Source organism: Empidonax traillii, unplaced genomic scaffold, assembly GCF_003031625.1.
Source record: "Empidonax traillii isolate 1590-97213 ecotype Southwest subspecies unplaced genomic scaffold, ASM303162v1 scaffold112:size1231168, whole genome shotgun sequence".
Lineage (NCBI taxonomy): Eukaryota > Metazoa > Chordata > Aves > Passeriformes > Tyrannidae > Empidonax > Empidonax traillii.
The window spans coordinates 397,305-421,612 of NW_020955305.1; the positions used below are offsets into that span (position 1 = coordinate 397,305).

Sequence of the window (24,308 nt, forward strand, 5' to 3'; positions counted from 1 at the left end):
CACAGAAAAGGACACTCACCGTATGTAGTGAATTTTCAAGGTGGAGCCTTTGTAACTCATTGCCACTGAGCCAAACATCATTTCTCCCAGCATATTGACGTCAGAGGCTGGCCTGGTGTACTGCATGGACAAGATGGGAAGAGCAAAGTCAATAACAACTTGGCATATTATTTCAATTTAATATAGTGCCAGTGCTACATTTTGAATGGATAGTAAGATCAGTGTGGTTTTAACACACTGAATGCAAGTACAAGCGAGGAGAGCTGGAAGATGTATTCCGTTTTTCTCAGTAGATGGGCATTATTACCCTTGTTCCAGGGGGACCTCCAAAGGCAAGAAAGAGGAAAACATATCTACTGTATTTCCAAAGAAATACCTGTGTCCAGCAACATTCCCATACGGCAGAGTGTTTGATGAAACCTGCAGGTGCTAACAGGACTTGGATTCTGTGGTCTGGACCCCCAAACAAACTGCTTCCTTATTCAAATCAGTATTCTCCTTCTCCACCCTTACAAAAAGCTTCTTGGAAAATTTTTTTATTGGAAAATAGTTTTGTGATTATACTTGGAAATACAGTCTTCAGACCAATTGCTTATTTTGTTTCACAGACTGATCATCAATAGCAAATACGGAGAGAAGTTTGTTAATTCTGAGGGAAATCACTTACCTTCCAGTTAAATATATTTTTCCCACCTTAATCTATACATGTTGCAAATTACGTTTTCTAGCTGAAATGCTAATGCTTTCACTGAGAAACAGTCAAAGTACATAAAAATTAGCTCTCTTAAAAAACAGACTGAAGAGACTCTTAATTTACAATGTTCAACAGCTTCTTCAGAACTGACCTGAAGCATAAGTAGACAAGAACAGAGAACAGTATAGAGGTTCTTATGACATTGACAAAATTTTATTAGATTTTAGATTAGATTTCATAACTCCTTCAAAAATAAGACCAAGATGGACCAAAAGGTTAAGACGTACTCATATGCTTTTATTCTACACCACTTCAAGGACAGGGTAGAAATCTCAAGGTTCAGATTAACTTGTAATACAACAGAAGCATAAGTCATTCAATGTATGTAAGTGAAGGCTTTTATAAACTAACTTCTTCAGTAAAGTGGATAAATAAAAGCAACAAAAGTAATTAATATTACCTGATACTTCGGTATCTGTTCTTTGATATTTTGCATACAGCTTATTGTGGGACTATGGGAAGAAATACTGTTGTTCCCATTGCTTGCTTGGCAGTTTTTGGCACAAGTCTTTACAGAAGCGTCATCTGCCATTTTCTGTGTCAAAACAGAACAATATGATAAAAACTATCAAAGTCAATATAAGAACTCCCATCTCTAAACATACCACGGCATGGATTTTCTTAAAACCACAGGAAAGCAACAGAAATTAAAAAACTTATTTGGTCTTATATCAGTTTTAAAATATTTTATAAAATGCCAGCATCAGAGCAAGTGGAGAACTACTATCACATTTACAATGCCAGACAGATTTTCATAGAATCACACGTAGTCAGAGTAATTAGTCAGTTTCATGCAAAGATCATTCCCAAACATTATGAATTACTCTTTGTAACATTTACCAAAGTTTATGTAAACAAAATCTCAGCTTATGGGTTGCTTACAAACCACTTTTTGTAATCATTTGCACAATTAATCACTCAAATTGCACATAACTTTTGCTTCCCAAATGATTAACAGACTTCTTAAACAGAAGAACAGCCAGCAAAAACAAGGGGTGAATAATGCATCATTTGGTAGAATTAACAGGTTAAAGACAAACAATGTATTTGAATATTCAATGTAAATAAGCTTTACTGTATTTCAGGAAAATGCATGAATGCACAGTGTACACACATCTTCTTGATTTCAGTTTAAAGAGGACTGAGTTTGAGAGGAAGCCTGCTTCAATTTTAAACAAATCAAGTTTTAGGCTTGCTGTTTGATAACATATCAAACAAACGACCAGACACTCAAAATCACTTTTAACATCTATGTGTTTGCACTGCATTCTAAGTGCTTTGGCTGTTTTAAAAGGGTACCTAGTTTAGTGTCTAGCTAAAAAACAGGTTATAGCCTACATAGGCTATAATCTGTTTTATGTCAGTGTTGCATAGAGTTTCTGATCGGACATTTTTTAGTTAACTTTCAGCTTAAAGTATTCAAGTAAGTGGAATAATTTTAATATTTAAATGAAGCCAGAAATATATTTCTTCTTCCCATGCTGTGTGTTTTAAATCAACTTAGAGACACAAAGTAATGACCTTGATTTTGGGGGGGGGAGGAGCAGAGAAGCAAGATTAATAGACCAGTCTGACCCATTTACCCTCTTAAGTAGATGATCAGACATCAGCTGATGATGCTCGCCAGTCTTACTGATTCAGCACAGTGGCATACTTACAGTGTGACTGAAACAGAGACTGTTGCTTTTTAAGCATCTTGGTAAGTAAAGGTTCAAGAAATACTCAGTTTAATTTTTAAAAGAGTATAGATTTCTTTGGCAGAAAGGAAATCAGATCTCTAAGTTGTTAAGTTTGAATACTGTATTTATATTATAAATACCAAATACCAGATAGATACCAAAAAGTCTGTGAACATAACACACACTTGTTGCAGCTATCATGGAATCAAGATAAAGCAAAAGACTGCAAGATTAACAAGTTGATACTGTTCTATTAGGACAACAGCAAAATTAACATTTCATACCTGAACCACAGTTTCATCAATTTTGCGGACTGCTTTGGAATCAAACAAGACCTGTCTGCCTCTCCTCTCACAGTCTTGGTAAACTATCAGTCGGATTTCATTCAAGTCAAACTCCGAAGAGGACCAGCTACGGATTAGAAACGCAAGGTGTTAAAATAGTGCGTTTACTTGGCAGGTTTATTTAAGTGAAGAAACAGGTATTATGCAAATACAACTTTTACTCAGCATTTATAGGATCCAAGGTGCAATCACGTAACTCCAACCAAAAAGGAACTCCAAAGGAGTACCTAAGCCCAGTGTCACTGCTGACACAAAGGAAGGAAGGAACAGCCACACCAGTTTTCATCCAATCTATTTTCAAAATTTTGCAGAAAGAGAACACAAAACTCTGTCTCAGCAATCTGCCCCAGAGCTTAACTACTCCTAAATTTACTCTCTTCTTTGTTCATAGCCTGGATCATCCTTATTGTAAGGTAGGTGTACTGTTTTATGCAATACTCTCAGAGGCAATAAAATACAATGGATTGCCATTCTCTCTAGTGTTTCAAAAGCACAAGGTTTACACCCTCCCACATCCTTCCCTAAACAACAAAAACCCAATTCCTTTTGACCTATTCCTGACAATGTAATTTAAGATATTTCCTAAGTTTAAGTCTTGCAACTGAAAGACGAGGTTGTTCCGTTATTTTTCCCCCTTTTCTGAGACATTTCAGAGTTTACTGAGCAGCAACAGATTACTGAGACTTGATTGTCAACTACAGTAAAATTCATTTAATACATGAAATAAAGATACCACTGAGATTCAACCTGAAGAAAACAACTATCTTAAGCCAGAATCTGCCCATTCCCCAGAGATACAACATGGCACACGACTTGGCTCACTGCACTACGGCATGAGGCTGAGGAGCACAACTGCAGCATGGTTGCAATGACAAGAAACCTTATTTACCAATTCCAAAGAGAGTCAGTCTGCACATCAGAGCATGGAGGTTTGCTTGGTCTCAGCTTTAGCCACAGAAAATGCTTTTCATGTTACGTAGCTTACAAGCTGAAATTAATGGAAAAAAATTACTACTGCGTAAAGCACTGATGCTCAGCCATATTGCCTCATCCCTGACCTCGATGGACTGCACTGAGGGGGTAAGAGTACAACTGTTATTAATAGTTGTTGGTTTAACAGACTTCAGTCAAGGCCACACTGATCTTCGACCCAAACGGAAGTTTAATTTAGGAATTTTCCTGAACTGTGCCCTACAGAAAAGGAAGGCAGAGAATTGAGAGAAGAGCATAAAACCCCTATACAGCTTAAAGACTAGAATTTCTGAAGCTCTTTCTTTTTATTACTTGCTCTGTTAACATCCACAAGCAAGGTAAACACTTTCAAATACTGCTAGAGTCAGTAAGCTAACTGTGGATAACTACTTTAGGAGAACACTCAGACTTTTAAATTTAAACCATTTTAAGTGCAGCCAGCCTAATTTCTTCTTTGTGCTCTTTTTCTGTATCTAAAAAGAGAAATAAGCATAAATAGGCATCCTTTTCAAACCTGAAAGACCTCATTCTTGAAGTGGTTATCCTACTTTTAAATATCTTGGGAGAGAATAAGTCAGATACCCATTGCCACTGCAAGGTACTCTGATAAAAGTATGCTGTATGTACGTAATATGCAAGGTTCCAGTACACTTCAAAGCCAGATTACGGAATGCTGCTAAAGGCTGTTTTGCCATCCACAGTGAGGAAACTTCTTTATGTGTTTGTAACATGTTGCCTCCAAAACTGCCAGGAGTGCCAGGCAGACTTCTTTTCAAGTTTTCCTTTTCAAATGGAGTCACAGCATTAAGTTCACCTGTGTGAGACCAGACCCGATACCATTGTTGATAGTTGCCCAACAAAGATCCTACACACCTCACATATACAGAGAGCTGCAACTACACCATCTGTTATAGAAATCTGTTCCTAGTTTCTCAGCCCACTGCCTCTGCAACACTATTACAAAATCCAGTTATGCAGAATGCACGAGAAGTCAGAGCCATCAATAAATTTCACCCTAGCCTGCCACATGAATCTGATGCTCTTCAGTATCAGATACTCCAATATCTCTTCAGCTACACAGCTATCTATTTACTTACATGCTTTCTGCAACAGATGGCCTCAGGTAACTATTCTGCTTTCTTAAAAAGGCTACAGGTCTCCTCTTCTTTTAACTACAAGGAAAAGGCATATCTCTATGGCCTTAGTTAAAATTGTATGCAACAGCAAAGCCTTGCAAAGCAACCTCCAGGATTGGCTAAGCAGCATCAATACTTCAGACCACAGGATGCAAGTCTAAAGTGAGAAAGACTCATTTCAGACAGACTGAGCCAATCTGGCCCTGCATCTGCCCGCCGATGCAGGGCTGCACGCAGGTTGGATTGCATGAATTCCGGTTTCTTTCCCTCACTTTGCACTAAAGCAAACTTTATGTTATTTGTGAAGTGCCAACTTCTGTATAAGATTTTATTCTGAAGCAGAAGCCAATTCAACAGCCTGCTGAGGTGCCTTTTCCACAGAGCATGCTAGAACTAAAGACTGCTGCAGTCTGTCATAACTACAAACAGATTCTCTAATACCAAAGAGCAACAAGCTAAGAAGTTACATAAAATCTATCATACAGAGAGAATTTTATCTCAGTAATAGATCAAATCTGGGGAACTAACTTCAGATAATGCTTCTTACAGGACTAACCAAATATCAACCTTAGGTTTTAATGAGGTCTTTACTTTCAGGCTGTAAATTACCCAGAACACAGATGCAGTTTCTGCAGCAGTCCTAGCCATTACAGAAGAGATTCATCCTACTAAAACCTCATTTGGTAGAATCAAGCATATCTATAGGCAATTTATACAGGCATATAAGTCCATATAGTCTCATTACTTCCACGTGGAATCTAGCACCAGGTCCAAGACTAGTCAGATGACTGGGATGTTTATCCCTGTCACAAAGCTGATGAGCAGACTGCTTACAGTACTTCCAGTCTTTATTGTTTAAACCAGTTTATATAACGTAGAGCCCCCAAAACAGAGACAGCAGGAATATTCAATCATCTCCTAAAAGCACAGTGTTAAAGAACACAGACAGTACAAAGAATCTTAGGCCCACTCTGTTTTCACATGTATAAAAACCAAAATCCAAACCATTACTTTCTTATCTCTGTATCAGTTTCCTGCTTATTTAGATATGCAAGATCCTGCATATTCCTAAAAATTAGCTGAATTAATTAAGTTGAGCTTGTGCAGATATTCATGTTTCAGGTTAAATGTGGCTGTTCTGACTGAACATGTTTTCTTATTTGACCACAAAAATTAAAAGCCCCACATATCCTTTCGCCCCTTTTCGTAACTATGCGACTGACCCTTCCTGCTACTCATGTCTGCTCTGGCAATTCTTGGACCGTTCTGTAAACTGAGTTCCCTGCAGCAACAAAAGTCTGTCCAAGGACATGAAAGCAGATCAAAAACATAGTTGCAAAAAAGAAGGAAGAAGTAGAAAGCAGATTCCATAATCTCCACCTCTTAGTGGCAGCATGACCTACGCTCACTTTGTCCATGGAACCATATACCTTTGGGAAAGGGCAGAAAGAAAACGTTCCCTATGCATTCCAACTAACTATTGAGGCTAGTTAGAATGTTAATTGAGTTTTCTTGTTCCCAAGTCACCTCTCTGCCGCTTAGCGAGCTGACACCCTAAGGGGAGCCAGTTCCAAAAGGCCTGGAAAGGGGGAAAAGCACAAGATCATGATGCCAGAAATCAAAGAAAGAAGTGGCAATGTGATTACCTCCTTCAACATCACTGGCTTGGCTTATCTAGCCTCACCTTCAGACTGTATCTTTCCTGCATATGGAAGATGCTAGAACTAACATATATCATTTTCAACTCAAAATAAATAAATAAAATCAAGCTGTGTTCATACAACAGGAGAACCACGTCTACTAAAGATAATAAAATGCTATGGATTTTATTTTTTGAAGGAAAGTCACAAGTTTGGAACAGCTTACAGACAGCCTGAAAAGTTTTTTCCCCAGATTCCCTATTAAGCTTAAACTTGCTTTACATCCTCTTAAACTGGTATATGAACTAGTTTCCTTTGGCTTGTTCAACATTTCTTCAATTACATATATGAGACATGGAGGCAAGGAAATCTCTCTTAGGGGAAAGCAGACTTGTCTGTTTCTGGAAAAAAGCTACAAGAATTCTGCCTCATTCTGCCCTGAATCAGTACTTTCAGTTAATATAGATCTCCAAAGCCTGATCTTTACACAGAAAGCTTTTGCTTCACCTTCACAATAATCAGTATTCACACAATAACTGAAGAGTGATCTATTAATTTATATCCAAAAACTACTTCAGCTGACGTTAAACTGTTTTTCAAAGTGACCAAGCACTCACTACTTCAATGTAACATCTATAGGCTAGAGAAACAAACTGAAGGCTGAAACATCCTCTATATATGTTAAATAGACCAATAATCCTGAATATGTAGAATACTAATTCTAACACCCTTGGGTGTCAAGATTTGGAAAAAGCCAGCCTGAACCATATTCCCAACACAGTTACATAGCTGTAAAAGACTCAGACATTAGAGACATGCTGGCACATATCTAAAAAAGACACCACAAAAGTTAGAGAAACTATTCACACTTCAGATTACTTTGATGTGATGCTTGATCTAGAGGTAATTTACAAGTAAAACAGAGGGTTCCCCTCTCTGTTCTTCCCCCACTTCACAGCATTCCCTCCTATCTCCTCTGCACACAGTTACTACTTGATCCACTAACAGAGGAGGTGGCAAGAAGAAAAGGGGAAACTAATTAGAAAACTACAAAGAGAAGGTAACACTATTTAACCTTAATTGAAAAGACTACCCTTCATGCCTCACTTTGCATATACATAAATCTCACATATCAGAGACAAGAATGTAGATTCAGTTTCAAACAGGAAAGACTTTCTGGAGTTTCAGTCAGCATTATCATCACGAATAAGCTTCTATTAGAACTTTCCCAATAATTTACAAAATAGCCTTTCAGCAACATGATTATAAATCTAGTATTAACTAAAAACGTCTGTTCTTTGTCAAGAAAAAGTTACATGCATACCTGTTTTGCAGCAGTTGAGTCACTTTGCTCGCACAGCTGACACACTGGTCTCTCAAAGACTTTCTAATTCTTTCATCCAGTTTGGTACAGGAGAGATTATTTCCAAGTAGTACATCGTTGTTGTTTCTTGCTCTTTCTATTTGTCCCCCAGTGCCATCTGTAGTTTTTGGCGTACCCCCACACATTTTCTTAGCTACAATCCTCTTGCAAAGCTCCCCCAAAGAAACTAAATATCTGCTGAAGAGGTACAGCCTCAAGCAGATTTCTTTACTACTGATCAGCCATTAACAAGGGTAATTTACCATCAGCTTTCTTCCCTATACAGGAACCCAGTCTGCTGAATTTCCTGCTAGGGGAAAAAAAGGCAAAGCAATCTTCATATAGTCTATAAGCCATTAATACAGAAAGACAGGTGTATCTAATGTACTCCTGCAATTATTCCAGACAGAGAAGACACGACTTTTAGGTCTCAGAAGCCATCCTAGATTTGCTCCTGCTGCTGTCAGTTTTTCCTACCAAGCCTGGCACAAGGCTGTAGCAGATACAACAGCTAATATTGACTTTAGCTATGTTTGTTTCCTGGTATGTGATTTAGGTAGCTGGCAATTATGTAGTCACAAGACTGAACCATATGGCCTCTTAAAAAAAAAAAAAAAAAAGCATAGTTGCTTTTGCAGTGACTCGCCCTTAGTTGCAAGGTTGTTCTAACACTGGCTACAACACCCTGTTAATGGCTCTCATGTGAGCAAGTGTCATCTGACAACCCCTAGCAACCTCATATAGCTTAGGAGCAAGTAAGACTCTGTCATCATTGCCATATGGCTATCAGTTAAAAAAAAAACCAACTACCAACACCAAGAAACACGCTAGGTATTCTGCACCATAACACTTTTACTTCTAAGGACAAATAGGATTTACACTTGGCCAAGAACTTGAAACTACCACCTTGAGAAGCCTTTTTAAAAAAAAAGTAGGAAGGAAAACAACGAGTAAAGAATTGTTTCAGACAACAAGTTGGTTGATGAGAGTTTATAGCCATGTACCTATTAAAGTAATTTAATGGCAATGCTGATGAAAAAAAAATCTAATAAAATATTTTTGACTGAGCAAATTTAAGTTTTTGAAGGGAGGAATCAGATGTTCTGCAGTAGAATTACCTGAGCCTGACAGAACAAAGTCCTCTTCCTCATCCATGATTTAAAAAAAAAAAAAGTTATTCATATATAATTCATGTCTTACATAGCCTTCCCCCCATCAGTAACATTTTATCAAATGACAGCTCTACTGCAATTTCCCTTCCAGGTTAAAAAGGGAAAATAACTTTGCTAGTAGTCAACCAGAAATACAGCATAGAGTTCAAAAACACAGTAAGATTTCAAAACTTAGTGCTACGTGCTACCTTCTAAATAGCACAGCACCTTTGCTAAAATGATTTTGTAATCTCAGTTAACCCCAACCTCTAAACACTGGACAGAAGTCAAGGAAAAAACTAGAGCAAGGTTAGGTGGAACAACTCACTCTGTTGCTGAGGGAAGCCTGCAGCAATTAAAAAAAAAGTTCAGTTTCAATTCCCAGAGTAGTGACAAGATCATCATCACTCTTCCTTCCAAGTGCAGGGAAACAAGTGAAAAGCTTTGGCCTGTTCTCAAATGGTTCAAATGGTCTAGGAGAGGGCAACCTTTAGTCCTCACCTCACTGAGGAGGACTACTTTAAACATCACTGTTCCTAGTTATCTTTGAAGTGTGAATGAAATAAGCAGCTGAGGGCCAGGTTCTCACACTTCCACTAAGGTCAGCACTTAAAAGCCTTCACTTCTGTCCTACCTTTTCCCCAAACAAACCAACACTGACCACAGTATCAAATTCACATCAAATATTAGAACTAGGAAATCCTGTAAGCTTACTAAATAGACATGCTTCACAAAAACTACCTCATCTGTAGATGCAGTCATCTGTAGAATACTATAAATCCCAAAGTACCTGGGGAATTAACTTTGAAAATCCACAGAACAGTTTCACAACAATAACAAAATACTCAAATCCACACATCGAAAACACTCAGAGTCCATGAAGTAGATAGAAAATGGAAGAAAAGCATCTTTCTATGATTCTGTTATTGCGCTCAAGATATAACCCTCTGGAAAGCAGAGTTTAATCACACTTTTTCTAGGCTGTGTGACAGCACGTCACCTGCTCTGTTTGTAGGTCATTTCCTGTCCTTCGTCTCCACTGAGCGGCAATTGCCCAAATGATTTCAACTCAAGGTAACACTTTAGCAAGAAAATTTGGGGTGAGGGAAAGAGGAAATATACGTGATGTAGTTGTCTAATTAAAAATAATTTTCTGTGTAAGTTACAGCTGTTCACTAAAACTTCAGCGTTGTTTTCACATCTAAGAGAATATCTGCAGAGAACCCTGTAAAGTTTTATTTTCCCGAGACTCTGGCTTTAGAAGCTGGCTAGAGAAGCTTAGGAAAACAAAGTTTGAATCATACCTGCTGTTTTGGTGAGCGTTTATTTTTGCAAAACACACGCTTAGCAAAATTGATACACAAAAAATGCCTAGACCCAGACATTCAGGATTAGTGCCAAACACTTGTTTAAAGACACAGTGAAATCTATTTTGGATTGCTTAATGACAATTTTCCTTCTTTCAGTCCTTCAAATAGCTTATCTGGAAGGTGTAGGTTCCCTTCCTCTCTCCAAATTTGAATCATTTACCCTGCATTGTTTCTCCTCTTTTTAAAACCCCAGATATGGAAGAGTTGTGCTGATGCCACACCGCATTCTTTTTCCACGATGACTTAAAGTAAGTCCTTATATGGTAAACCACTATTAACCTCAGACGAACTACCTTGTTCAAGCATGATACATAGTTACTAGTTCCACACGAGTTAGGCGGGATACATGGCAGATTAGTCACGCAACAAGTGAAGGAACATATTATTTGCGGCACTGCTCTCTCCCAGGTTAGATTTTCCTGTAGAAAGAGCTCAGGTAGACAAAAATAAAATTCACAGTATTAGACCACTATACAGAAAGGTTAACTGTTTTAGGATAATTTCATATGTTACTGTATGAAATGCAAAACAAAACTGGATGTATTTGTTCAATCAAAAGTTAGAATTTCACAGACTCTTGGCTTAAGAAAGGAGAATACACTGGATTTTTGTAAGGTTGGAAGCATTTTTCATCATCTTGGTTGCCAGAAAGCAACATCATGATATGCATGCACAAAAAAATGACCACAAGACACACACACTGCTAATAGAGGCTTACAAACAGATCTACCCAAGTTAGTCACCATAAATTTCCACACATCAGCCTTCCACAGACATAAAGAACAGCCCATTAAACCAGTGTTTCATAACTCAGTCAACTTCCATAAGTTGGGATTGCATGAAAAATTGCATGTATTTAATTGTGTTTTACCATTAAGGAAAGTGTGGTTTTGTTAAACTAGGTCTCTAAACAAAGAAAGGTAAGGTATGCAATAAGGTTAGTGCCTTAGATCCACCACTTAGTTCTTTCCTCAGTACAGAAAGCCATGTCTAGTTTTAATTAACTTTCTCCTTTCCATCCCACTTTCTGACCTCACTCCTGTAGCTACTGAGAGATAATCCAAAGCAAGTCAAACGCTTTGCAGAAGCTGTTTCATAGTGACGATCTTTACAATTTTCTGATGAACTGAAAATTTACTTGTAATTTAACACTCTTTAGGATTTGACTTTGCTTCTTCCCCTGATTATTTTTTTAAGGCACCTGCAGTAACCAACTTCCAGCTTTCACTGGAGCCAAACAGGTTGAGCCAAACAGCAGCAGCCATCTGGGAGCAAGAGGTGCTGAATGCAGCACCTGCGTGGAGCGCCAGGGTGCAGGCAGCCCGGCCGGCTGGGCCACCCCACCTCCTCCAGCACAGAGCACCAGGTCTCAGCTAATGCATCATTCCCATGTCACTTGTTCCAGTGGCGCCATGTGACTGGGCCTGCGTCCAGGAACACAGCTACTAAATACAGACACTGCCAAGGCACGTCTGAGAACTGCCTCTGCCAGAAAATGAGATTAATAGAAATCTCTTATCCTACCGGCTTTACTGCCTCTGCCTTCCCCACCTTCTCTTGAACAGAGGGAAGAACTACACATTGTACATCTGAAGGAGAATTCTGAGGAGAAATGAGAGGCAGAATCTGCTATTTATAACACCATCAGCTCTTGTTGCATTTCCATGCTGTATAAAAGTACTGACTGATCTCAGACCTTGGTATCTCCTGCAAAAGTGGGCAGGCCAAGACAGACCACCACACCTTAGGGGCGGTATCCTGAGGCATGGATTTGCTTGCCTGCTCCTTTCCTGTTCCTTCTCCCTCTTCTATAAACACCTATTTTATTTTTCAAGAAAAAAAAGTCTGTATACAGCTTTCAAGCCTCTGTTTAAAGAAGTAATTTTGGAAAATGAAAATTTTTAAAAATTACTAGGAAATAATGTTATTTATTAGATAAAAGTAAATACATATTAATACCAACAGATGAAAAGTGTCTGATATTTAACATTCCCCCTCCCCAATTTTTTCTAGCTAACTGAAAAATCCTCCTTTTGCTGAAACACACACCTTCCTTCAAAGTAGCTAAAAACACACGCATATTAACAGCAACCATTTCTTTACAAATTTCCCCCACTTCTACTATGAAAAGGCTACGTTCACAAGAGGGTTTTGTAAACTCCAGAGGACATGGCACTCTCTCTCAAACTTTACAGCCAAACAAGTTTAGGGTAATCCCTACAAGGGTGCAGAAAGCATTGCAAATGGCCTCCTCATCCTTGTTCTGAACACACACACACACACACTCCCACTGCGCAAAAGAACACTCTTCAGGAAGGTAGAGACAAGTGCTACCCAGGGACCCCACATTTTTCTTCCAAGGGAAATTGCTTGGGGTCAATTTCAACTAACTCAAAAGTGCAAAGTCAGCAGTATCATTTCACTTTAAAAAAATTACTAAATTTAATTTAGCATTAAATTACTTTTTAATTATTACTAATTTACCTGGTTCTAATTACTAAATTTACCTGGTTCTAGCTGCACCTTCCTAAATTCCTAACATATGAAAAGGTATCAGATATGCCTCTCTGACAGTCCTGAGAGCTGAAGCCTCCCAATTTTTTTGACCACCTAGCACCATAATGGTGAGACTTCTGTAAATGGTTATGTTAAAGTGTTGAAAGCACAAGATGTTTTTTGATTCTTTTAAAACAGAGATTGCAACTGAAAAGTTAGTCGGCAATAATCAAGAAGGGAAGGAAGAAAAACCTAACTTGAGTATTTCTGAGAATGTTCTGATTTACCCAACTAGCAAGAATATGGGAAAGGACACATACACAAGAAGCCATGCTTGATCACCCAAAAGTTGCCATAGCATGAACAGCAAAGTCCATTGCCTCTGCCTAGATGAATGCCAGGAAATCCTGACTTAGATTGAATGAAGTGATAACATAGACGGATATAACGTCAGCTCCGGCATTTTTCACTAGTTATAGCCAAAAATATGTTTTGCTGCTCTTGTTGTTGTTATGATAACTTGTCTATTCCATCCAAAACACTTTCCTTAACCCTCACTTGTAGACAGCGTGGAAAGTAGTTTGGTAGTAACTAGCATTGAATCTTGGTAGTCTTGGACACATTTACTTTCAAGTTTCACTGGAAAGGGAAGGAGGAACAATATTTTGGGACCATGTACAGAAGATCAGGGTAATTAAATCACTCACACCATGTACCTCCTCAATGAAAAAGACTACACACAAAACCAACCAAACAAACCACAGTCCTGCAGCTGAGTGGCATAGGCAAACCTAACCTTGCTGCAAGCCATTATACCAGAGACTCACGTTCTGTTTACCACCAATTGCGTAGGCCTTTGAATGTATAAATAGTCATTAAGTTATGAAACAGTTTCCCCTCTTTAAAGCAGCCCAACCACTCCAACTACTCACGTAGAACCCCAAACATTTTCTCAAAAACACCAGTATTATAGGAGACTTAAAAGTTTATCCAGTCAGGTTTGCACATAATTACAGTTGACCGCACCCAGTAACATGCTAAGATTTGGCTGCCAAGTATCTGTCCATCAATCCTGAAATAACTGGGCAAAAAAATAAAAATCACACGAAATGATCCAGTTGCAACCTTGTCCCGTAATAGGAAAATGCTCTCCATATTGACACAAACAAACTTCAACCAGCAAGCTTATGTAGCAATTATTTAGACAAATTACAAGCTTTTCTCTTTATAAGAAGGTAAGAATTGGTCAAGCTCCTTTGGTGTTCCCCAGAAAAACACTGTACAAGAAAATACTTTATAACAGATCTGACTTACTTCTGAGATGAAGTCTATCAGAGCAGACTTACTAGGAGCCTTCTTAGCAGTTACAGATTCAGGATATTTCATTTAAATACAAACAAAATTCACCTTCTTTTTGAGTCAAAACAGGGCCCAACGATACAACAGTAATTAAGACTATAGTCAACTTTTAGTACTTCAGAAATGCAAACAAAAAGTCAAATTCAAATCAAATTTTAATCAAAATTCTAGTTCACATGCCAACACCGCATTTCAGTACAAACACAGAATTATTTCTTTAAGCATTAAACAAAGTTTAATTCAGAAGTTCAAGGCATCTTTGACATTCCACACTGGGTGACTGACATATCCCCACATTTACCAAACACTGAATTCACCAGGTTTCACTCACCCACACCAAAACTGGGAATTACATCTGAAATCATTTTAGCGCTTAGTAAGCGGGATGTATATCCACAGCCAAATCTCATCAATAGCTTTATAATATGAGAGAGGTAATTTTTCCAACTCTTTAACTTGAGGTAACTCTTTTAACAGTTGGAAGGCAGAGGTTGCACTCCTGAAGCTGTTTCAACTGGCTAATGTATGAGAACAACCTTCCTCCAGCTGAAAGCCAAGACCAAGTAGGAGCTCCGATGCATGTCACTATGGCCGTCTGCTAAATGAACTGATTACCAATTCCCTGCTCTTTATTCCAGCCTTCTCAGCCCAGCTGAGGGTTAGAACATATTAGCCCTCCATAAGCATTCCTGCATTGTGTGACAGCTTAACACAGACTAGTGTAAGAAGAGCTGGGTTCTATCAGTGACCATTACACAGACATGACTGAGAAGAGCTTCCATGTCCTCTATGCCATCAGCGCTGCTGTGGAAGTGACAAATGTCCAGTCAATAATCAATTTCAGCACAGCACAGCAGAATGCAGTAACATCTTGTACCACTGCAGCCATTCACCAAGACCAGAGTCTTAAAACACATGGGACTAACTCTGTACAGATGAGCAGAGTGGTCTCTGCACCAAATTCACTTCTTCCTTGTGAATGCACCAGAGGTCACCAACCTTCCTCTGCAGTAGCCGCACAGGTCTCTGCCCAGCTTGTTCAAGTCCTGTTAAACAAGCCAGGATTTCAGAAACAAAAGGCCCATGAGCTTTCCTATAGTAGGATTTGCCCTGAAAAGCATAACCTGTTTTAAAGTGCTAGTTAGAGCAAAGCATTAAATGTGAAGACTTTAAAAGGTCATTTCGGGGGAATGTGAAAGGAAGGGCAAGGGAATATGATAGACACAAGCAAATGAACAGCATTAGTTGGACGGGCTCAGGTGCCAACACAGAAAAACAGAAGACACAACAAAAACTTGTCTGAATATAAGCTAATTTCTGTGAGTTGCACGTTTAAAGAAATTTCCGTAACTGTCTCTTCCAGCCCACAGAGGGCTTTAACATTACAACATTAAATTCTGTAAAGTGATCCACATTCAGTGAAATAATAATAATAATAATTAAAGAATAACTTGTTCAGAACTATGTATTCAACAGTTTGTAGATTCTCCTCTTCAGGGTTTCCTTCCAAAACTTTATCTAATGTACTCTGCTCAGATTTCCCTGTACTCCTGGAGCTGTGCATTAACAAACCCAACCCCAAGAGTTGAGCAACTTCAGGTGTTGGATAATATCCAGATTCAGAATTCAGTGCAAATACTCTGCACAGAAACCCGGAGCACTTAGTTCATTCAAGCAACTGTCTTCTTTCACAGAAGTCAGTAAACTCAATGAAAACAAAAGCTAAGAGATGTTACTGTAAGAAAGTTCCCATACATTATAAAAAATACGTACTAATGTGTTCAGACTTCTAATTTGAAAGTGCTAATACCAAATTTAGACTGGTAGAACTTCTATTAAAAAAAATAAATATTGTCAGATTGTTTACTTAATAGCTGATTTCATTAGCATGTGTGAAACTCCACTGAGTACCTCGGAGGAGAAAAGCTTAACTGTATTAAATTGAGGTGAGAACATCCTGCAGAGAAAGCTCCATACAGTAATTACATCACACAGAGCTCAAGTTTCACTTCAGCAATCTGTGGAAGGAAAATCATGAGTCAGTTTTAACAGCAGTAAGGGTTGATGTAAAGCCCTAATGCCCATTTATCTAAGAATCTAACCAATATCCAAGAAGCGTGCTGACTGGCCAAAAATATTTCAGCTGTTGGTCATGTAAATGCACCCACACCTGTCCTATTTGACAAGGGAAAGGCACGGGCTCTGCTACCAAAAGCCCTAAGCTAGTCCCCTCAATGCCTCAAAAGAACACTTTGCCTTGTAACCTGCAAGGGAGCTTGTCCTGTGACCTGAGTCTTGTATATTAAAACATGACATTGCTATGGTATTTGAGTGACAAACCCATACAAACAGGGCAAATGGAGTGACTTGAGAAAGGCACTGTTAAGGTGAGGAGAAAGCAGAATGGAGGAGAACCTGAGCCTGAAGATTAAAAAGCAACATAGGCAGAGCACACATAGAGGAGCTGATTCATGACAGCCAAAGGTGAACCACCGTGTCCATGCCTGTTAGTCAGATCAGCAGTAATCTGACACTATCACAAGAAGCACATGAAAAAGAGCAGACAGATATATTTGCTGTCTTCACACAACAAGTACCCAATTCAAAGTCCTCCTTTTCTTGCTTATTCTCTCTAGCAAGCCTGTTAACCACCACCACCATAACAGAAATGCATTCCTCTTCTTTTGCCTAAGAAGTGTACCCATGGAAACCCTCACATAGCAAATACTGGTAAATAGGACAGCATAGGAACATTCCTCTTACACCACTTCATCTAAAGCAGCATACAAGATGACAGTGTGCTGTTAATTAAAGTGCACTTAGAAATAACTGTTGAGAAATATAAAACATAACACAAGGCTCAAAAACTGAATCTACCCTTCAGAAGCTATCCCTGAACATCACGAAGGTGCAAAGTACATTACAGATGAAAGTACATGATTGTTAGCATCAGAAGGAATACTTAAAGGAACAGGTACATCAACAAGGTTTGTAGCACATGTAGTCATTAGTAATCCAAGGAATTTTCCTTGCAAAAGAAGTCCTTAGCAGCTTCAATACTACTGAAATGTCAGAATAAGAAATTACTTTTATGAAAACAATTACTTAATTTTCTGTCCACTCTGACACCAGCTATTTTGTTACATCTACTCTCTGTGGGCTTTCAGTCTGCTGTTACTCACTGTTCAGTCCAAAGCAACAGCTAAAGGCCACTACCATGCACTGAAAACATCCAGACCTCACAATGTCAAAGTGGGATGACGTGACGACTAATGATTAAACATATTCGCCAAACCTCTTCCATCTACCTTTTCCCTAAATATTTAATAAAGCTATTTTGCAACTTTAACTTAGTTTACATAAGAAAAGTTACGAAGTTTATATAACTTTCACGAAGCCAGCCTCTATTGGCAACAAAGCTCTGCATCAGCTTTTGAAATGTTTCTCTACAAATTCTGCTTTTATGAATGATAGTCTACTTTTTTTCAGTCCCAAGCAGCTTTATTTTCTCATTCACATCGAGCCACTTATGTCAACTCTGAAGTATTCCCCTACAGCATTAGCATCACTGTGTTAGACTGTAGTGTACCCTGCTTTAAGCTGTGCTAACGACAAGGAAAGGTAGCTCCAAAGCTTTCTGCTGCTACTATTCCACAAATCACTTTCCACTGAGCATAGTATGTAGCAGAGTACTCACTCACCCAGTTTTGGGTATGTCAACAGCAGAAGTGCCCTAAAAATAAGGAATCAAGCACCTACTATCCAATTACACATCAATTTAAGAATCAATGAACGAAACTTTATGGATAAGTTACTTGTAAATCAGAAATAACCTACAGGCAAAACCCGTGCAATTAGTCAGGCGACAATGCATCTTTTCATGGAATTAAATAACTGAGGTATACCCATTTCCCTTGGAATATCAGTAGCTTGCGCATTTCCACCGATTTTGTGGTCTTCTGTGGAAAAAAAAAAAAAAAAAAGGAAAAAGAAAAGGCTGTCTTTCACCTTTAAGAGAGAATGAGTTAGCCTCAGAGCAAATATAGAGGAAACCAAGAAGTTGTTCTGTGACAAAAGTGTGCAGGGGAAGGGAAATCCAAACAACTGAAGAACGCCTTAATTCCTGCAAAGCTGAATACCAGAAGACTTGGGGGTAAGTTTGTTTTCCTTCAAAACAGCCCCTGGCTGGAAGTGTGGTTTCCATGTCAAAGGACCATACTTTCAACCACTTCCACTCTAAGTTGTTTTCTTAAGTGAGACTAATAAATCTCTTTCTGCAGAACTTACACCTTAGCTCCCATTACTGAGGAAAGACTAGTGACAGCACAGAGGTATAATACTGCAATTTAAGGCTCACTTTCAGCTGTCAGTGAAGCAGTGTAGGGCTTAGACTTGCTCTCTGACCTTTCCTGCCCCCATGCTCAGGTATGGCCCTAGGCTGGGTTCCCATTCTTACAGCAAACAAAATAGTAATTTTATTTCAAATGCTCTTTGAAAGGTTAACAGCCAGATGTTTGATGATATTTCCATGTATGAAGATGTACACGGGTGCCCAACAGCGTTATTGCTGTGTGGCTATCTACAAAGCTGTAAGAAGCTCAAGAAAAACCCAATTAGGCCACAAGGGTTTACGGAGGAGTGTTTCATTTGAAGAACGAAGTAACAAACTGACATGCAAGCAGATTCCAAGCTCACTACTGCTTTTTTTTCCTTTTTCAGATGGTGGAACATTGCCAGGCTGGTAATAAATGCCATGAAATAATGCTTAGCAAGTAGGATCTCACTAAGCATTTCAGCACTATGACCAAAGGAATCAGTAGTACCAGCTGCCAAACAAGTGATCTCATATACCAAAGCTAACAAACTGTTACCAGATAGATATCTTACAGCTACAACACATCTACTCCAATATAGACATAAGAAGGAGCAGCTGATACTTAAAGCTGAAGAAACAGACCGTGGAAGAAACAGACCATAAGTTTCAGACACAATTGAAATAATACAACTTTTTTCTTCTAAAGGCACATAAAATGGTCCTTCACTAAATATAGCAATTTTAAAGAAATTTCAGAGGTTACAATGCAGAAATTATACATTCACAATGAAAGCAGTCTTCCAAAGACCCCAAGGCAATTATTTTCATTAAAAAAAAAATTGAAACCAAAAACTATTAAAGACTGAAATGAAGGTAAAACCTTAGCCCTCAGCTTAAGGATAACATCAGATTTCATGTCAAATACAGAAAAGCAATGACATGAAATCTCTACTATAATCAGGTAAACACAATCACAGAAAAACAGCTATAAATTTAAGTAAAATCAAACTATCTGCAACCCATATGAATTTCCTTAAAGCCATTCCCCAGTACCTTACTCAAATACTTGCTTAGCACTTGAGACACTCTAGTCTTGAGATACTATGCTTATAGGATCCATATGCATACATATATGCTTATACTCTACATAACCCCTAAAACTTAATGGACTGTTCAGTGTGTAAGGAACTGTTTGGATGGTTGCATCCAGAGGGAAGTGTCCAACAGCTTACAGTCCCAGTGGACATCCATGACAAGTGGTGCCCCTCAGGAGACATAGAAAATGGGGTCAGGTGCACCCTCTGTAAATTTGCAGATGATACCAAGCTGAGTGCTGTAATCAACTCACCTGAAGGCTGGGATGCCATCCATAGGGACCTGGACAAGATCAAGAGGTGGGTCCAGGGGAATCACATGAGGTTTAATAAGACCAAGTGCAAGGTGCTGCACCTGGATCAGGGCAACCGCCAGTATCAACAGAGGCTGTGGGATGAACAGATCCTTGACAAGAAGGACTTGGGGGTGCTGGTGGAGGAGAGGCTGGACATGAGCCAGCAGGTCAAGGGAGGGATTCTGTTCCTCTACTCCGCTCTGGTGAGACCCCCACCTGGAGTGTTGCATCCAGCTCTGGGGTCCCCAGCATAGGAAGGACATAGACCTGTTGGAGCGAGTCCAGAGGAGGGACAATGAGATGATTAGAAGGATGTAGCCTTTCTCCTAGGAGGAAAGGCTGAGAGAACTGGGATTGTTCAGCCTGGAAAAGAGAAGGCTGTGAGGTGACCTAACTGTAGCCTTCTAGTATATGAAGGGAACCTACAAGAAACATGAAGAGAGACTATTTACAAGGTCATGAAGTGACAGGACAAGGCAGAATAGATTCAAAATGACAGAAAGCAGGTTTAGATTAGAAGTTAGGAAGAAATACTTTACTGTGAGAGTGGTGAGGCACTGTAACAGGTTGCCCAGAGAAGCTGTGGAAGCTCCATCTTTGGAAGTGTTCAAGGCCAGGTTGGATGGAGCTCTGGGCAACCTGATCGAGTGGAAAGTGTCCCCATACAAGGTAGGGGTTTGGAACTAGATGATACTAAAGGTCCCTTCCAACCCAAGCCATTCTATGATTCTGTTGATCACATGACCCTAATGGTGCTCCAAAAAAAGTGTACAAACTACTTTAAACCAATTTTGTAAGGAAAGTAACATTTGATATGGAAAGAAAGAATTTAGGGGAATTTAGCCATATAAATACACATTTCTTGTAAATAATTAGGATTTCCTCAGAGCCTCAGCAGCTAGAAAGAAATATATTGAACTATAGCCACTCAAATGTCTCTGTTGAAGTGGGGGGTGCATATATACATATATTTTTATGTATGCATTACACAAAAAAAAATATATATTTTTAGTCAAGGGGAGCAAAAAACAGTAGTAACAAAAACCAGAAGCTCCAGTGTCTGTACAAAACTGCTTAGAACAAATGTGTCACTAATACACATCTGTTCTCCAGTTGATTTATAATTACTCTTTTTTAAAATAATTAAGATATTTCATAATTCTAACTACTACCCTTCTATGACTTCATAGTTCCATTATTTTGAAGGGAGGCCTGAGCCAGTAGAAAGTCCCACTGTCCTAATAGCTCTATATTAACATTTATACTTCATGTTTACATTCTCCTGACCCAGCAAGTAAGGGTTGTGCTTACATGAAGATAGTGTGGTCCAACCAAATTAGATCCACAGAGTGAATTAATTGCTGCTAAGCACCTGACACCCACACTTTACATGTTCTGGAGTTTACACTTTTGATCAGCTGTAGTCTGGTCCCAGGGACTGAAAGCCCATTAGTGTTAGGAGCACACTTTCTAATCTCATTCATTCCAACTGGAATCCAGTTTATGCACTGAAGCCACCTGGCTATGCAAGGTAAAGTGCAGTCAGTGGAGACAACTGAGAAGTTTTCTTTAAAAGAGCACTCTTGGTCCAAATCAGTATGGTAATGGTCATGCACCCAACAAACCATTTCCTATGGCTCCACATTCAGCTATAGGCACCACGTCTCCTGCTCTTTGAGGCTGTGCCAGCTCATCCTGGTAAGCAGCATGGACCTTGAAACTTGCTGTTTCCTTCAGAGCCAAAGAATGCAAGCAGCACAGATGTCTGGTCAAGATTTAGCTCCTGTTATAGAAGAGGGGGCAATAGAACTTGCAGGACTTGTTCCAGGCAAACCTCAAGCCTAACTGATGGACCTCTGCAACTTCTCCTGGTGTTCTGAAGAACACTAGAAAACACAAAGCTTCCTAACACCGTAGTTGAAAAAAGTTGTCAAATTGCATTAATTTGAGAAGGTATTATCTACTAAAGAGATTTTTGGTGATTCTGCTGTTGTTCAGGGGGCATGAATACACTTAGGCTTCCAAGGATTTCAGAACAACTGAAAGTCCAAGGATACAGATAGTGGTCTTACAGGGCTGCTTAAGAGAGCTAAACACAGCAAGACAGATTGAATGATCACTAACCAAAACTCAAAGTGGGAATAAAACTAACTAAACCCTTAAAACTAAAACCCTTAAAAATACAGGGCTGCCTTTGGAACAAAAAATGATTCTCCCACTTTGTCTCTAACAGTAAGCAGCAGTATATGCTTAATACAGAAGCTACCAAAGGATTAAGTCTTTTGCTTTACTTAGGTCCAATCATGTCTCTCCATTCAAACAGAGATTACTGCTCAACAGAAAGTCTATTAAAAGGGTTGTAGCAGAGCTTCTAAGACCCAGTAAGTATGCTCCTGTAGGTCATCAGCAGATCACTAGAAAGAAAGAAAAAGCATTATAGAGTATTTAGAAGTCTTAAATAGGAAGCTCAATGTAATATTAACAAGCACAAAAAAACATCCATGTGTAAATGAAATAGATAGCAAGGGAGTGTGGGAAAACCAGGGATAAAAAGAGTGAAGGGTATCTCCAGTAGTATTTTAAATATAACAGTTTTTCTTTCAAATGTCAAATCATTTCAATGTTATTTAAACTGAAAACTGGGTGCAGAATATCTTACCTAAGAAATAAAAAGACAAAGAAAAAATATAATCTCTGATGTCAAAAATACTCCAGATGGAACAATCTTACTCATTCTAATGGAGAACACACTGTGAAAGCAATCAGTCCTCATGGAGATCCTTGTTAGTCTAATACCCTAGAACTAACAGCCCTGGCTTCTTACACCGAGGCTTTAAGCACAAGCCAAAATAATAGTCTGGAATTGTCCCTCAGTTTAAATGTGGAAAATTGTTTTCTTTCAAATTAAAGGTGATATTTAACTCATAAAGTGAATAACTACTACAAGAAGTAACTAGCAAGTATAGTGTATAGACTTTACAGCTTTCCAAAATTCACCAGCCCTGCTTTCTGATATGAATGCAGCTCCAATAGTATGTCCAATGACATACAAAAGAATCACCTTATAACTCAAACATGCCGATGTTATTTTGATCTTGCAACTTTGGCCATGCACATAGCCACGACCCACATAGACCATCTTTGAACACATAATGACTCCATAATTGTCACCTCTCATAGTTGGCACTATGGCACTCTGTGGATCAGAGTACTGTCTCCCTTAGCACTCTTAATAGTTTCAGCAGTGAAAGCCCAGATTCCAAATCAATCCTGTATACCATCTGATCACAAGACCAGTCAACTCATGCTGCAAAACAGGCACAGAGGTTACGGGCATGCATGTGATTGTCACTGCGCTCACCGGCCGCTCGGTCTTGTGAGCAGCACAGATGTGACAGGAACAAAGCTCCAAAGCACCAGCCTGAGCAAAATGCTGTCCCCGAGGTTCAGAAAACAGTAATAATTCAATATTATACGAAGACCACGTATTTAAACCCTGAAGCAGCAATTGCTGCTGAATCTCACCTTTAAGCAATTGCAGTACCAAAAGCAGAGGGGCAGTGAAAGGTATCCAATGCTTAGCGGGTCACCAGACCGCGCACGTGTATTTAGGTCACGACAATCAAGCCACGTTTTAATTTTCCAGGGCTGATGAGACCCGAGCACGAGTTACCGCAGCAGTCACACACAGTCGCCGGACAGAGGGCCCGGCGCCTCTCCCCCGCCGCTGCCCGAGGGGCGAGCGCCCCGCGGCTCCCGGGCGTGCCACCGCCAACTCGCCCAGAAAATGGCTGAGAGATCCAACGAGAGGGAAGGGCGGGAGAAGAGCCTCCCGCCGCACCCCCGCCCGCCCGGTGGTGCCCCATCCCCGCCGGCCGCACCGCCCGGGCAGTGGGGCACTCCGGGGGGCTGCGGCTCACCTGCCACCCACGCAGCCTCTCGCCCCACCGGCCTCTCCGCCGCCTCCCCCGCTGCCCACCCGGGACAGCCCCCGCCGCGCCGCTCACCTGAAGGCGGGCCCGTCCCCCGGGGCCCGGCCGTGGGGGGCCGCCGCGCCGCCGCCCCTTTTGTTGAAGAGCTTCTGGAGCAGGGTGGGGGCCATGCCTCCGCCCCGCGCGGCGGCGCTCCCGCCGCGGCCCTCGCAGCGGCTCAGCGGGCGGCGAGTGGCGGCGGCGGCCGCGGCAGCATCCCCGGAGCCGCCGCGGAGCCGCCCAGCATTGCGCGGCGGCGAGGAGAGGGGAGGGAAGGGGAGGCGAGGGGAACGGAGCGCCGGCCCGCTCAGCCGCGCCGCTCCCGGCGGCCGCCCGTCACCTGACACAGGGGCCGAGCGCGCCCACCC

At 40.2% G+C, this 24,308-nt stretch overlaps 1 protein-coding gene across 4 annotated transcripts in view; it reads right to left on the reverse strand.

Annotated features, from left to right (window-relative positions):
• FNIP2 (folliculin interacting protein 2) overlaps positions 1-24,098 on the reverse strand; it is a 49,023-nt gene extending 24,925 nt beyond the window's left edge. For 2 of the 4 annotated variants that reach the window (XM_027882850.1, XM_027882848.1), the window contains exons 1-4: positions 23,977-24,098; positions 2,718-2,844; positions 1,155-1,289; positions 20-120 (exon numbers count right to left, since the gene is read on the reverse strand). In XM_027882850.1, coding sequence (XP_027738651.1) covers positions 20-120; positions 1,155-1,289; positions 2,718-2,844; positions 23,977-24,071 — 458 coding nt within the window. In that variant the 5' untranslated portion in view covers positions 24,072-24,098. Of the gene's footprint in view, positions 1-19; positions 121-1,154; positions 1,290-2,717; positions 2,845-7,849; positions 8,111-23,976 lie in introns of those variants that run through there. The other 2 variants (XM_027882847.1, XM_027882849.1) reach the window with 2 other exon arrangements.
• Between the last annotated feature and the right edge of the window lie 210 nt (positions 24,099-24,308).